Source organism: Gymnoscopelus braueri (assembly GCF_963280865.1).
Source record: "Gymnoscopelus braueri genome assembly, chromosome: 5".
Taxonomy (NCBI): Eukaryota; Metazoa; Chordata; class Actinopteri; order Myctophiformes; family Myctophidae; genus Gymnoscopelus; species Gymnoscopelus braueri.
The window spans coordinates 16,288,789-16,301,946 of NC_137606.1; the positions used below are offsets into that span (position 1 = coordinate 16,288,789).

General features: G+C 42.9%; 1 protein-coding gene across 2 annotated transcripts in view; it reads right to left on the reverse strand.

The window, feature by feature from the left end:
• dscamb (Down syndrome cell adhesion molecule b) overlaps positions 1–13,158 on the reverse strand; it is a gene marked incomplete at both ends in the record, with an annotated part of 238,455 nt that overhangs the window by 199,071 nt on the left and 26,226 nt on the right. For both annotated transcript variants that reach the window (XM_080429643.1, XM_080429642.1), the window contains 2 exons: positions 4,983–5,129; positions 6,621–6,938. In XM_080429643.1, the coding sequence (XP_080285769.1) occupies positions 4,983–5,129; positions 6,621–6,938 (465 nt within the window). The remainder of the gene's footprint in view (positions 1–4,982; positions 5,130–6,620; positions 6,939–13,158) is intronic.

Here is a 13,158-nt window from a genome sequence, read left to right on the forward strand (position 1 = left end):
CAAAAGTTTCACAACACCCACTCCATGAATTTCACCCCCGAAAGCCTTTTATTTATATATTTTCTATTGAACGGTGTCGAGGGGGACTTTCCCGCGAAAATGACGTCATCTGGCCGGAAAACGGAGGCGGAAATGCACCGGTTTCCTGTTTGGCCAGGAACTACCGCCTGCAGTGACGGTAATGACCAGCAGAGGCTGCTAAAAATCATGGCATATGTCAGGAACAAAAACACACGCACGCACGCACGCACGCACGCACACACACACACACACACACACACACACACACACACACACACACACACACATACACATACACACACACACACACACACACACACACACACACACACACACACACACACACACACACACACACACACACACACACACACAAAGATAAACAAAAGGAAGACAAGCAGGCCAAATGCATTAGGCCCACCATATAAATGACAGGCAGCATCTCCTCCCAGCCCCTTCTCCACATCCTACCCCCCTCCTCCTCCTCCTCCTCCTCCCCCTCTCCTCTTTTTTTCCCTGCGTCTTTCATCTCTCTATTAGCTCTGTCAATTGTTTATCAAAAGCGGGCGAAGAGACGAGCAGAGCCGAGCGTTTGAAAGCGGACGTGCTGTGAGAGGTCCATTTGAAAATGCATGACAGGTTAATGGTATGTTAGTGGCAACATTAGGGAGCGGCGAGCTCGCCGGCCCGCGCTCATTCACATTGAAAACAGGCCGCTTCAAATGACTACTAAGCAGTTCTTTATTCAGAGAGGTAATTCATATTGTAATTAACTTTTCAATCACAGCTGATTAATGAAGACAGGACCTAGTCTGTAATTATGCATCTATTTTTGACCATGATGTGAATCGCACGTCGCAGGATATTCAGGATTTTATTAGCCGTAGATTTCCAGTTGCTTTCCCCTCTGCTTGCTGAAATCATTTGAAAATGCTAGATTTACAATATTAATTTAAAAAAATTACACACAGTTAAGTGAGTGTGTATGTATGCCTAAATTGCGTAGCACTGATGTTCATAAAACGTTTACTGTAGCAGCTTAAAAAATCCCTATTTGTGAGTTCACGCTAGCAGTAATCTAGAACAGTGTTTCTCAAACTTTTTCATGCCAAGGACCATCAAATGAATATGTATTTGGCTCCCATCTGAAAATATTGTGTGCCAGGGACCCCCAGAAGAGAAGATTTGTGTTTAAAAAAATCTTCCATACATTTTAGATATATTTCAATTATGTTCTAAAATAGCAGATGTTACAAGCTTGCAGTGGGGCACGAAGTGACACGCTTTGAGCTATGCTATTTTTTAATAGCCAACATATAAATGGACAATGTGGCTAAAATGATTATGATGCTATGCTAACTACTTTTGCTGGGGACCCTCTGGAACCCCCCAAGGACCAATGATCTATAGCCTGCATCAGTACTACAGACATTTCAATGGTATTTGACAGCTGAAAAGAGAACAAAAACAGCAGTGTCTAAATAATGGATGTTCATCTGCATTATAGCCATATAAATATGGCTATAATAAATATTTGTGATTATTTTCTCTCTATTTTCACTATTCTCACTATTTTTGTGCACAAAGAACCCATCCGGGTTGCTGCACTGTGAGTTGAATGGACTGTGAGCATTGCTGCATTCTTCCTTTCATTCTGATGAACAACAGTGATGATGATGTGTGCTTGATGTTACTGTTCCCAACAAAAAAAAACTGAGATTAATAATTTAGCATGGCTGTGGGATAGCTTTATTTCATGTCCACTGAGACCTGGTCTTCTTTCATGAAAAATTGAAGAAGAAAGAGAAGAGAAAAAAAGAAAAAGAAAAAGAGGGGAAAAAAAGGATTCGGAAAAAGGAAAACTAGGCTGGGTCAAACTGAGCAGAGTCTGCATTGTCAAGACCGTTGATAACCTCATGCTCTCTTTTTCGCTTTCTCTCTCCCTCTTCTCTCCATCACACAGATGCACACACAATACAAAGGCCCACGCATGCGAGTGTGTGTGCGCACACACACACTCGCACACCATGTAGCCCTGGCATGCCTTCTTCATAACAGCGCAAGGTGCATTCGCTCATGCATCAAGAATCGACCATTAAATATTTATTGCCGACCAGCAGTGATTTTGACCGTGTGCTCATGCCTTTGACAGGCCTCGCCTGCCGCACTGTTTATTGGAATAAACATGGGTAATCCAATATCGATGTTCTTTTGAATGCTTGCTAAAAAAGAAACCTCACAAGAACAATGAGCCAGACAGTGAGATCCATCAAAACGTAAAGTGCATATTCTACAAGCCGCCTGAAAAAAATAAAGAAAAAGGAGTCATTTTGGATAGGCAATACAATAAATACCTTTTAGGTGGGATAACTTTTCAGTACAGAGGAACAATACACAAACTGCAGCCACTTTTACGTCCTGTCCCTGTCCCCCCCCCCCTACTTTTCTCCCTGACCTGCAATACAGTGTGGTAGGGCTTGGCAATTATCCAAAAATATATCAAAACTGATATTTAGAACCAGGTTGAGTTATAACTGAATAATCCAGAAGCAAGTTTATTTTTTTTAAATGATTTTCTTTATCAAAAGAATTCTAAAAGATGTTTCATAATCGACTAAATCAATTAGTCTGATTAACCACTTAAACCCTGTGTTATACTTCATTGTACAAAGGTTGAGGACATAAATAGAGAAACAAATAGCTGATCTATTAGACGTCGCAGCATGGCGTGTTGCGAGCTTGTAGATCTGCTATTTTCACTGTTTAAATAAAAAAAGAAAGTTCATTGATTAATCGTAATCAAGGCAAACGGTTGAACATAATGGTGATATTGATTTGAAGTCATATTGCCGAGTCCTAAGTTGTGCTTTGAAACTGTATGGTACGCTGCCATGGCAACCAGGCTAGGTGGACCCTCATGAAGGCCATGAGAGTGAGGTGGAAGATTACTCTCCACCTTCTCTTGTGAAATGGAATAAAATCCACAACGGTAGAGCCCAGCAACCAGCTGGACTAGTGGTTCTCAAACCTTTTCATGTCAAGGACCCCCAAATTGATATGTATTTGGTCGCGGTCCCCCATCTGACAATGTTCTGTGCCAGGGACCCCCAGAAGATTTATGTCAAAACAATATCAAAATGATCAAAAAGTAATGAAAATGTTCGAAATGCACTTATTCTACAAAAACGTGCATCTGGAAATCAATGTACGGGTAGCACTACAGGTTGCCATTGGAAAACATGAAATATGTAATTATTCTCCATATACTAAATACACAGAATGTAACAATTATGTTGCGAGGTGGAAAATGTGTAGTGAGCAATGAGAAGTGCCCTACGCCACCCGTAAATTCAGCGTGCACGTTGTGGCTGGTGTTGTGGTGAGATGTCAGATGTAGTTGTTGTGTTTAGTCGAAATCAATGCTGTGGGTATGGCGTCAGCAGGCGAGAGGTCCAAATGAATGGAATGGCTGTGGGCGTCAGCGGCGGAAGTAGCAATGTGCCCTTTATATAAGTAGATACTCGTCTCTGTCGGGTGGAAACCTCATGTCCAAAACGGTCACTTTTCAGGATTCAAATTCCCACCGTGTTTCGAGCTTACGGATCCACTACTTGATGCTTTTGAGTGACGCTGTATTTTGATCAAGCAGGGCGTTAATTTATGGAGAAAAAAACCCCAAAAGGTTGGAATAGGCAAATAAGAGGTTTCCGCCCGACAGCAAAGATATAATTATGTGTATGCCCCCTTATTCTCTCTTGCCATCCATTAGATGAGGCCACACACACAGTACGTATCTGACTGGCTGCCAGAGCGAAGAGTAGATCTCCAGTATACTGTGAGTAAATGAAGTCACTGGCATGGATCAGAGGACACATCTTCATGCTCGAGCAGACGCATTTAAAATGCCACAAAAAAAAAAAACACAGTCCGTCCCCAGATTCTAGCCCTCAGTCAAATGACATCAAGTGCTCACTTACAGGTCCCCGAACGAACCCACGAACGGCCGCAGTATGGAGCTAAAAACCCTGCCGGCGGGCAGCGCAGGAAGCAATCAAAGAGATAAGCATCCCATTTAGCTTCGGCGCAGAAAAAAGATCTGATGTCTTTTTTTTCCTTACTTTCCTTTTTTTGCATTATCATGCTGTGCAGTAGGTTTCAGCCGCCAGAGGGTAAATAGGTCAATGATGAGGCTATGTAAACCATTCCACTTTACCCCTCAGTGGAGTCAAAATGGAAGTCGGTTGGGGTCGGTGTGGTGATGGTAGGACTGGTGGTGGAGGAGAGAGAGAGAGAGAGAGAGAGAGAGAGAGAGAGAGAGAGAGAGAGAGAGAGAGAGAGAGAGAGAGAGAGAGAGAGAGAGAGAGAGAGGGAGCGAGGAGGACTATATAAGCTCAGTGATTGGTTGTGACAGATATCAACATCCTGTGGCTAGTGAGAGGACAGGACCACACAGCCAGCCAGCCAGAGTCCCTGGTAATGGCTGACGATGACAGTAAGCAGGTGAGATGAGTCATAGAGAGAGAGAGAGAGAGAGAGAGAGAGAGAGAGAGAGAGAGAGAGAGAGAGAGAGAGAGAGAGCGAGAGCACAGAGTGTCCACATGGAGCACACAGCAGTGCAGAGAACCACAGTAAAAAAAATCTCAAGGGTTCATTAATTTAACTCTGAGAGTGGTACAAATGGAACCAAATGGAACCAAATGGACCCTCTGTTTTGGTTCCATTTGTACACTCTCTCTCTCAGAGTCACATAAATGGATGAATTAACACTGCAGATTTTACCGCGTAGGGGAGGCGGCTACTGAGGCGGAAGCTTGTCGAACACGCCGTAATAACCACGGTTCTGTCGACAAAACTCGTGGAGCATGAGAACCTTCACGTTGTGTTCTAAATATTTAGTGCCAATCGACGCCAATCGAATATTTAGTGACATCGACGAAATACACGAGGGGTCTTTTTCTTACCTGAGCTGAGCGAGACCGTGTCTTTCTCCCATGATACAACAGTGACGTAGGCCTCCACGGAGGCGGGGATAATGCACTTGAAGACCGCCACATTGCCTCTCATGGCCTTCTGGTCCGCCACACGCACCGTGTAGGGTTCTCGTGACACTGCCGAGGAAGAAGAGAAAACTGACTGCACACAAAAGCATTGCAAAACATATCTCACTATTTGTGAAACAAATCACATAATATTTGGTGCGATCATGATACTGTATGATGATGATATATCGTATAGAGTCCTTAACGGGCCTGAAAATTAAGGCCCGGCCTAACTGGGCCCTAACTGGGCCAGCACGAACAGGTCCCGGCCCGAACAATTACCATAATTTTAGGCCTGAAAACCCCAAAAAACAGAAAAGGTGTCACTGTGTGCTTAATGTCCTCAAAGTCACGCATCCAACACGTTTTGAACTGAGCAGATTGGACCTTCCGTTCCAGAGATAATGGCCAAAACATCTTGAAAAAATTCACTTTCGCCAATTTTCAATGTTTGAGTTTTGGACATTTTCGGCAGGTATTTTTTTACAACACGGGCTCGGAAGTTCAGGCGGCAAAGTAGATACGTGAGTAAATTTCACTTTGAGCTGCATCCAACGCATCCACTGCCATTTCCGTCGGCAGTTGACATTTCTTTTTTGGGGGTAATAGATTTTTATTCTTTTTATTTTTCACGGAACCCGAGGCGTGGCTCGGCCCGACTAATTGGCATACATTTTTGAAAAAAAACGTCAGGTCGGGTAGGGTCGGGTTGGGGCAGAATTTGAGAACTCTAATATCGTATAGTATTGTGATATATAATAATACATAATCATTTAGTAGTTCATTTATGTTTTGTATTAAGAATCTAAATCTGCAAAGTAACTACTAACTAAATAATTGTAGTGAAGTAAACATTACAATATTTGTAGTGAAATGTAATGGAATAGAAGTATGAATATTAAGAAATTATACTCAAAGTGAAGAAAAAGTACCTCAAAATTGTAATTAACTCCTTAAACCCTATACTTACTATTTTCACCCCTGAATAGGGATGCTAGGGTAGTGTCATGTGGTCATGTGGTTATAAGTATAATTAATGAGTAAATGTCCTTCATTACTTTCTACTAGGGCTGCAACGATTGACTATTTTCATAGCAATTATTCTAACGATTCAAGCAAAGCTAGTTTTTTTTGTCTTTTAAAAAAAATCTATGTATCATCAAATCAATTAACCACTTTAGTCTTATTTTTATGCTTTGTCGCACAATGATGTCAAGCAAAATTAGTGAAAATAGACGATCTACAAGCTCACAGCGTGAACGATGATGATAGATTATTTTTTATAATTGATTAAATCAATTACTTCGAATGAGTCTCTGTCGGGTGGAAATCTCATGTCCAAAACAGTTACTTTTCACTATACAAATTCAAAAACAGCAAAAGGAGCAGATCTGTGACGCTGTAGTGTGGTCAAGTAGGGTCTAATTTACGAAAAGAAAAAACAAAGGTAAAATATGGAGACAAGAGGTTTCTGCCCGACAACAGCGATTTACTGTTCCACCCCCCGCCTACTTCCCCACCACTGAACGTTAGCCTCCGAGCGACAGCGACGGCACTAACCTGCCTTGATGTGCACATCCTGGCTGCGGATCTTGCCCGTGGGGTTCTCGGCAGTGCAGTAGTAGGTGTTGTCGTGGATCAGCTTGCTGAAGCTGGAGGGCAGGAAGTTGAAGATCTGCAGCGTGCCATTGGGGTGGACGTGGCGGATGCCCGGCACATCGTAGATCTCCTCGCCCGTCGCCAGGTACCAGCGCAGCGAGGCGGGCGGCGCGCCCGCGGCCGGACAGGGCACCGAGGTCCCTGTGGTGCTGGCGAACACTACCTCTTGCAGAGATGCATTGACGAAGTACAGGCTGGAATGTAGGTCTTCACTAAAAACTGCAAAAACGGAGGAGAGAGAAGTACGGCCGTCACCTGACCTGACCAACGGGACGTTTTTTGTTGACAATTGTCGTACAAATGATTGCAATTAAAAGTTTCAGAGACCCTGCCATTGGCATTTCAGTTAAACATCAGTGAATTATCCAAGCATCGTCACAGACAAAGGGGGGGGGGGGGATTTGCCAAGTGTGAAATGGTGCCAGGTGTGAATTGGCCTCTATTCACACTAAACAAAGGGGGGGGCTTTTCAGAAAAAGATCCGGAAAAGTGACGAAATGTGTGAAGAGTTCAATCATGTCTGTAATTGTGAGGGGTTTTGGCATTGAACATTGGAACAGATAAATACAAAATAAAATGTCTGATTGCCTAGCTTTTAGGCTTTGGAAACAAATATTGGGTAAATATGACATCAATAACTTAAAAGGCTATCACTGAAATACACTGACCGGCACCAATAGTCAAAATAAATCAATGTTTAAAAGGTTTTTACAATTTTAGAAAAATGTATAGTAATTTTGCCAGATGCCAGGTTAGCACTGGTTAAAAGAGCGTGAACAACAAGGTGTAATTAATGATGGATCTCGTTGCTGTCGGGCAAAAACCTCTTCTCTCCATGTTCTAACGTTTTGTGTTTTTTCGTAAATGAACGCCTTATTTGATTATACTACAGCGTCACATATCAAAAATTCACAACGCGACGCGTTTTGAGCTTCCAGATCTGCTACTTGTGCAATTTTTTTTATTTGAATCCTGAAAAGTAACAGTTTTGGACATGAGGTTTCCACCCGACAGAGACGAAAATATGACATTTCTGTTAACTTATCCAGCTATTTTCATACAGATGAATGGAAACAATTCTAACGATTTATGCAAAAATAATTGTGATCAGGCCTTTATGTAATAATTGTGACAGGCCTAAGAGAGAACGTGCAATGCAACACAGTTCCACTCAAAGGGAAAAACATGTTGTTTTGCAGATAAAGGATTCATTAAAAGAAAAAGGTATCTGAAGTTTGAAAAAGGCAAGAAGATGACACATTAACAGACTGGCTGGGTCTTTTTTTTTTTTTACTATTTTAGAAATGGTTTTCAGGCAATAAGGCTTTTAATGTCATTTTTGTATGCAGTATCTAGTGATGCTGAGTTGTTTTAGCAAAGAACTCTTCATGTGTGCTCCCCTCCATGGGAGCACGGCAGCATTAAATCAACATAAAGCGCTATCAATTATGAAATAAGGTCGGTTGCCTTGCAGGAAAAAAAGCCTTGATTATGCTCCATGCTTTGATTCGAGTGTGCATCACACAGTTCCAGAGAATGATGTTAAATGCATCTGTGTGCGGGAGCATGTCTCCAGAGGGAAGGAGGGTGAGACATGACAAAGTGGGACCAATTAGCTCCGGCAGGGCTCACTGGTAATTGCTATGTGTTTGATTTCTGAGTGACGCGGCCAGAGGATGATGGTCTTGTGGCCACTCGCACAGCACAGCACAGCACAGCACAGCACAGCATGGCTGTGCGTGTGTGTGTGCGTGCGTGCATGAGAGAGGTGTGTACAGTACGTCGTTGCTGTCGGACAGAAACCTCTTATCTCCATATTCTCACTTTTTGTGTTTTTTCATAAATTAACGACCTACTTGATCACACTACAGCGTCACACAAAAGCATCAAAAGCAGATCTACAAGCTGAAAACGCGGCGTGAAGCGATGTTTTTTGAGCTTGTAGATCTGTTACATTTGCAATTTTTTAATATGAATCCTGAAAACGAACAGTTTTGGAGATACTGTATGAGGTTTCCACCCGACAGAGACGATGTGTTCATGTCTGCGTGTTTCTTTTGGTGCAGTGGTTCCCAAAGTGGGGTCCAGGGACCCCCGGCGGTCCTTGGAGGTGGGGTTCCAAGGGGTCCCAACTAGCAAAATGAGGAACAAGTTACACTGCCACACTTAAGTCGTATTGCGCGAGCTTGTAAATGACAAATCTTCTCTTATAGGAGGTCCCTGGCACAAAACGTTTCAAGCGGGTGTCCGCCACCAATTACATATCAATTAGGGCAGTAGTTCTCAAACTTTTTCGTGCCAAGGACCCCCAAATTGATATGTATGTGGCCGCGGACCCCCACCTGAAAATGTGTCGTGCCAGGGACCCCCCAGAAGCAAAGATTTGTGTTACATTTTTTTTAAAGATTTGCACAAATTTTCAAGATTTTCCAAAGTATAGCCAAAGTATAACATACGGATAAAGGGGTTAAAATAATTGTGACGCTTTATTAACTAATTTTGCTGGGGACCCCCTGGTATCCCTCCAAGGACCCCTTGGGGTCCCCGGACCCCACTTTGAGAACCAATGAATTAGGGGCGTCATTGGCATGAAAATGTTTGAGAAACGGGTGTGTTTAGTGCATGTAGCTCTCCATATGGCTGCTGAAGGACACATCGGCTCTGCAGTATAAATGTCTTTTATGTCCAATTCATACATCGTCACACAAAGGCGTATTACAGAAAAATATGAATATCCAGTCAGGGTGAAGTGGTCACAATAAAGAAGATTAAGCATAAAATCAGTGTTGCAGACCAGGAGGTCAGAAGCCTCCTGAGGTGTCATCTTGGACACCTCTTATGCACAGAGATGTTATCCTAAATGGTCATATAAAGGATATGCTAAAGATAAAAGACAGAAAGAGAAAGATTACGCTAACTTCCATGTATGTATTATGTACATGTACTAAGGACAGATTCTGCTGCTGACAGAGTGCAGGAGTCCAGTCCATCTTTAACTGAAATCTTAAAATACATATCATTTTGTGGGTCCTTGGCATGAAAAAGTTTGAGCACCACTGATATATAGCAACATACGTTTAAAAAAAACAGTTGGGATTTAGAAGACAATTGTAGAATCCCTAGAAGGAAAGATTTGAAATTTAAAAATGTTCGCTTTAAAAAATATATATATTCAAAGACTTGCACAAATGTTCACGATTTTTCAAAACAATTGCAGATCTACAAGCTCATGAGCTTGTAGATCTGCTATTTTTGAATAGCCAAAGAAATCTAAAATGACACAGACGCTTTCCCAGTCCCAGAAATTATTTTGAACAGATTGGCATTCTGAAATTTGTATTATAGGTGTCGCACGTCAAAAATAGCAGACCTACAAGCTCGCGCGCTGCGACACGTTGTGAGCTTGCAGGTCTGCTATTTTCGACACGCGACACCGTCGTGCAACAGAGCATAAACTAGGTTTTACAGTGTCACCACCAGGCCACCGGCAGCCGGGCTCCATCATGGGACCCTCCCCAGGGGAGAAAACATTTTAGCACTTCATAAATTCCTAACAAGGATTCAGATCGCAACCGTTTCCAACCCCTTTTCTCTGCTTGAGTAGTTCTAGAGCCTAATGTGTATACTGTAGTGTACGCTGTTGTGACTTTCTGCGAGAGACCGCGCCATGCGACAAGGTATAAAGCCATCAGTATTCATACAAACAATATAACACTCAGGAGGTATACAATTCACAATTTAGATATTTAGGAGACGCTCTTATCCAGAGCGACTTAACATAAGGAAGATAAATAATCGCATACATAGAATGCAGACGGATAGTGTAGTGCCTCATGAAACTACGATACCAGGTAAACCATGAACCTAGCATCTGTCTAACCAATATGCTAAATAACAATCTGATCATTGAAACACGTGCCAGTGCAAGGTAGATGCCCATAGCGCAACGCCAAGCTGCTGGAGTTTCCCAAAACGTGGCGCTCCCGTAAAAAAATGAAAGAAAAAAAAACACGGGGAAAAAACATCTCGTGGACACAAGGCCTTAAAGGGAAAGACCACTCATTTTCAACATTGAACTATGTCTTTAATACACCTTAGAGCTGTTGTGTGTACTTTTGGCTCTGCCCCCTCAGCCAAAAGTACACCCTGCGTATGTCACTGATCACATGACCTCAATCAATTATCCAGTTCTAGGCAACACAGAAGGGGGGGGGGGGGGTTTCTTGTTTCCACACAACAGCTCTAAGGTGTATTAAAGACATAGTTCAATGTTGAAAACGAGTGGTCTCCCCCTTTAAGTGCTAGGGGCTGAGGTGGAGTCTGAAGAGATGATCTGAAGGTGTCATTTGCTGTTAGGAGAGGAGAAAATCCTTCCATATTTACCTGGGTGCCTGCCTGCAGTCCCTGTTTATCCGTTCGTCTGTCTAACCATTCATCAATCTACTGTATTTATCTATTTCGGTCAATCTGTCAATTTGATCAGAGCTGGTTGTGGGCAGCGCCGGGGGTTGTGAGGACAGGAGATGCTCTGGTTGTGTGGCTCTGTGTCTGTGTTAGTGCCTTAATGAGCAGCAGCGTATAGCGGCGCTTGTTCAACCATTAAGTCTAATTCACACTTCGTCATGAGAGGAAAATAACTGATTTCCGGGCAGGCGACGCACGCGGCCGTATACGTGGAAGTGTGAATTATCCGGCTGCAGCCTCGCAGACAAGACCAAACCTTGCCCACACGACAGCTAGCTCTCTGGTCACACACACACACACACCAGACACCACGGATATGACTCATAGTGCCTGCATGTCGTTGCTGTCGGGCTCTTATCTCCATATTTTTACTTTTTGTGTTTTTTCGTAAATTAACGCCCTACTTGATCATACTACAGCGTCACACAAAAGCATCAAAAGTAGCAGATCTGCAAGTTTTTTTGAGCTTGTAGATCTGCTACTTTTGCTATATTCGAATTTGGATCCTGAAAAGTAACAGTTTTGGACATATGAGGTTTCCACCCGACAGAGACGATGCAGGCTACAATCACGTGCACGCACGATGCAGGCTACAATCACGCACGCACGCACGCACGCACGCACGCACGCACGCACACACACACACACACACACACACACACACACACACACACACACACACACACACACACACACACACACACACACACACACACACACACACACACACACACACACACACACACACACACACACACAGGGGAATCCTGAGATAAAAAAAAGTCTGACATCAGGGGCCTCCCATTAGACACGGCCATTTAGGGATAAATGCAAATCTGCTGCTCCCATTCCACCTCTCTGCCATCCTACTGTTCATTATAGGTGATTTATAGTTAGCTGTGTGCCAGTGTCACGCAGCATTGAAAATAGCTGATCTACAAGCCAGCCAATGCGTCGCAGTTACTGTTTCATTACACCAGTGTCACAAGAGCAGTGGTTCTCAAACTGTTTTGTGGCAAGGACCCCCAAATCAATTATGTAAATGGCCGTGGACCCCCATCTGAAAATGTTTTGTGCCAGGGACCCCCGGAAGAGAAGATTTGTGTTAAATAAAAACGAAATAATTCAAAATGTTATATTTTTAAAATAGGTTTTGAATAGCCAACATATGGATAAAGTGGTTCAAATGATCTTGCTGGGGACCCCCAGGAACCCCCCCCCCCCCCCCCCCCCCCCCCCCCCTCAAAGGACCCGACTTTGAGAACCACTGCACTAGAGAAACGATCCAAGTCAGGCATGTTCTCTGAATGACAATAGCTGATACAGTACCGCAGATATTTGCTCATGTGAATGAATCATTGTTGTACAGTTTAGTGGAATACTTCCCAGCCACTCAGTCTAGACCAGTGGTTGTCAAACATTTTCATGTTAAGGACCTCGAAATTGATCGTATTATTAGGCCTCAGAAGCCATTATAAAAGGTTTTATTCCAGGGAACCCCTTTAGAGAACATTTGTGATGTTAGATTCAATTTACTGATTTACTAATGCTGAATTCTACTACAGTAACTGCCTATACCAGTGGTTCCCAAACTGGGGGTTGGGACCCTCAGGGGGGTCCCCAAATTATTTTGGGGGGTCCCCAGATGATTAGCTTAATGTGCAACATTGTTTTCTCACTCAACAGTAAACAAACCAGCATACCGTATAAGTGTATACAGGGTATCTGCACATTTATAAAGTTACAATTAAATTGTTATAACATTTTAATGACTTTTAAGGCCTTTTTAATATCAAATTTGCCAAATGATCAAATATTATGTAAAAAATAGGCAAATGAGAAAATAGCCGATCTACAAGCTCACAACGCCTCGCTGTGAGCTTGTAGTTCGGCTATTTTCACAATATTTATCTGTGGAACCGAGTCAAACTAAATGTAGTGCCTACAATTCCAAGTGCTTGTCAGGGTGTGGGGT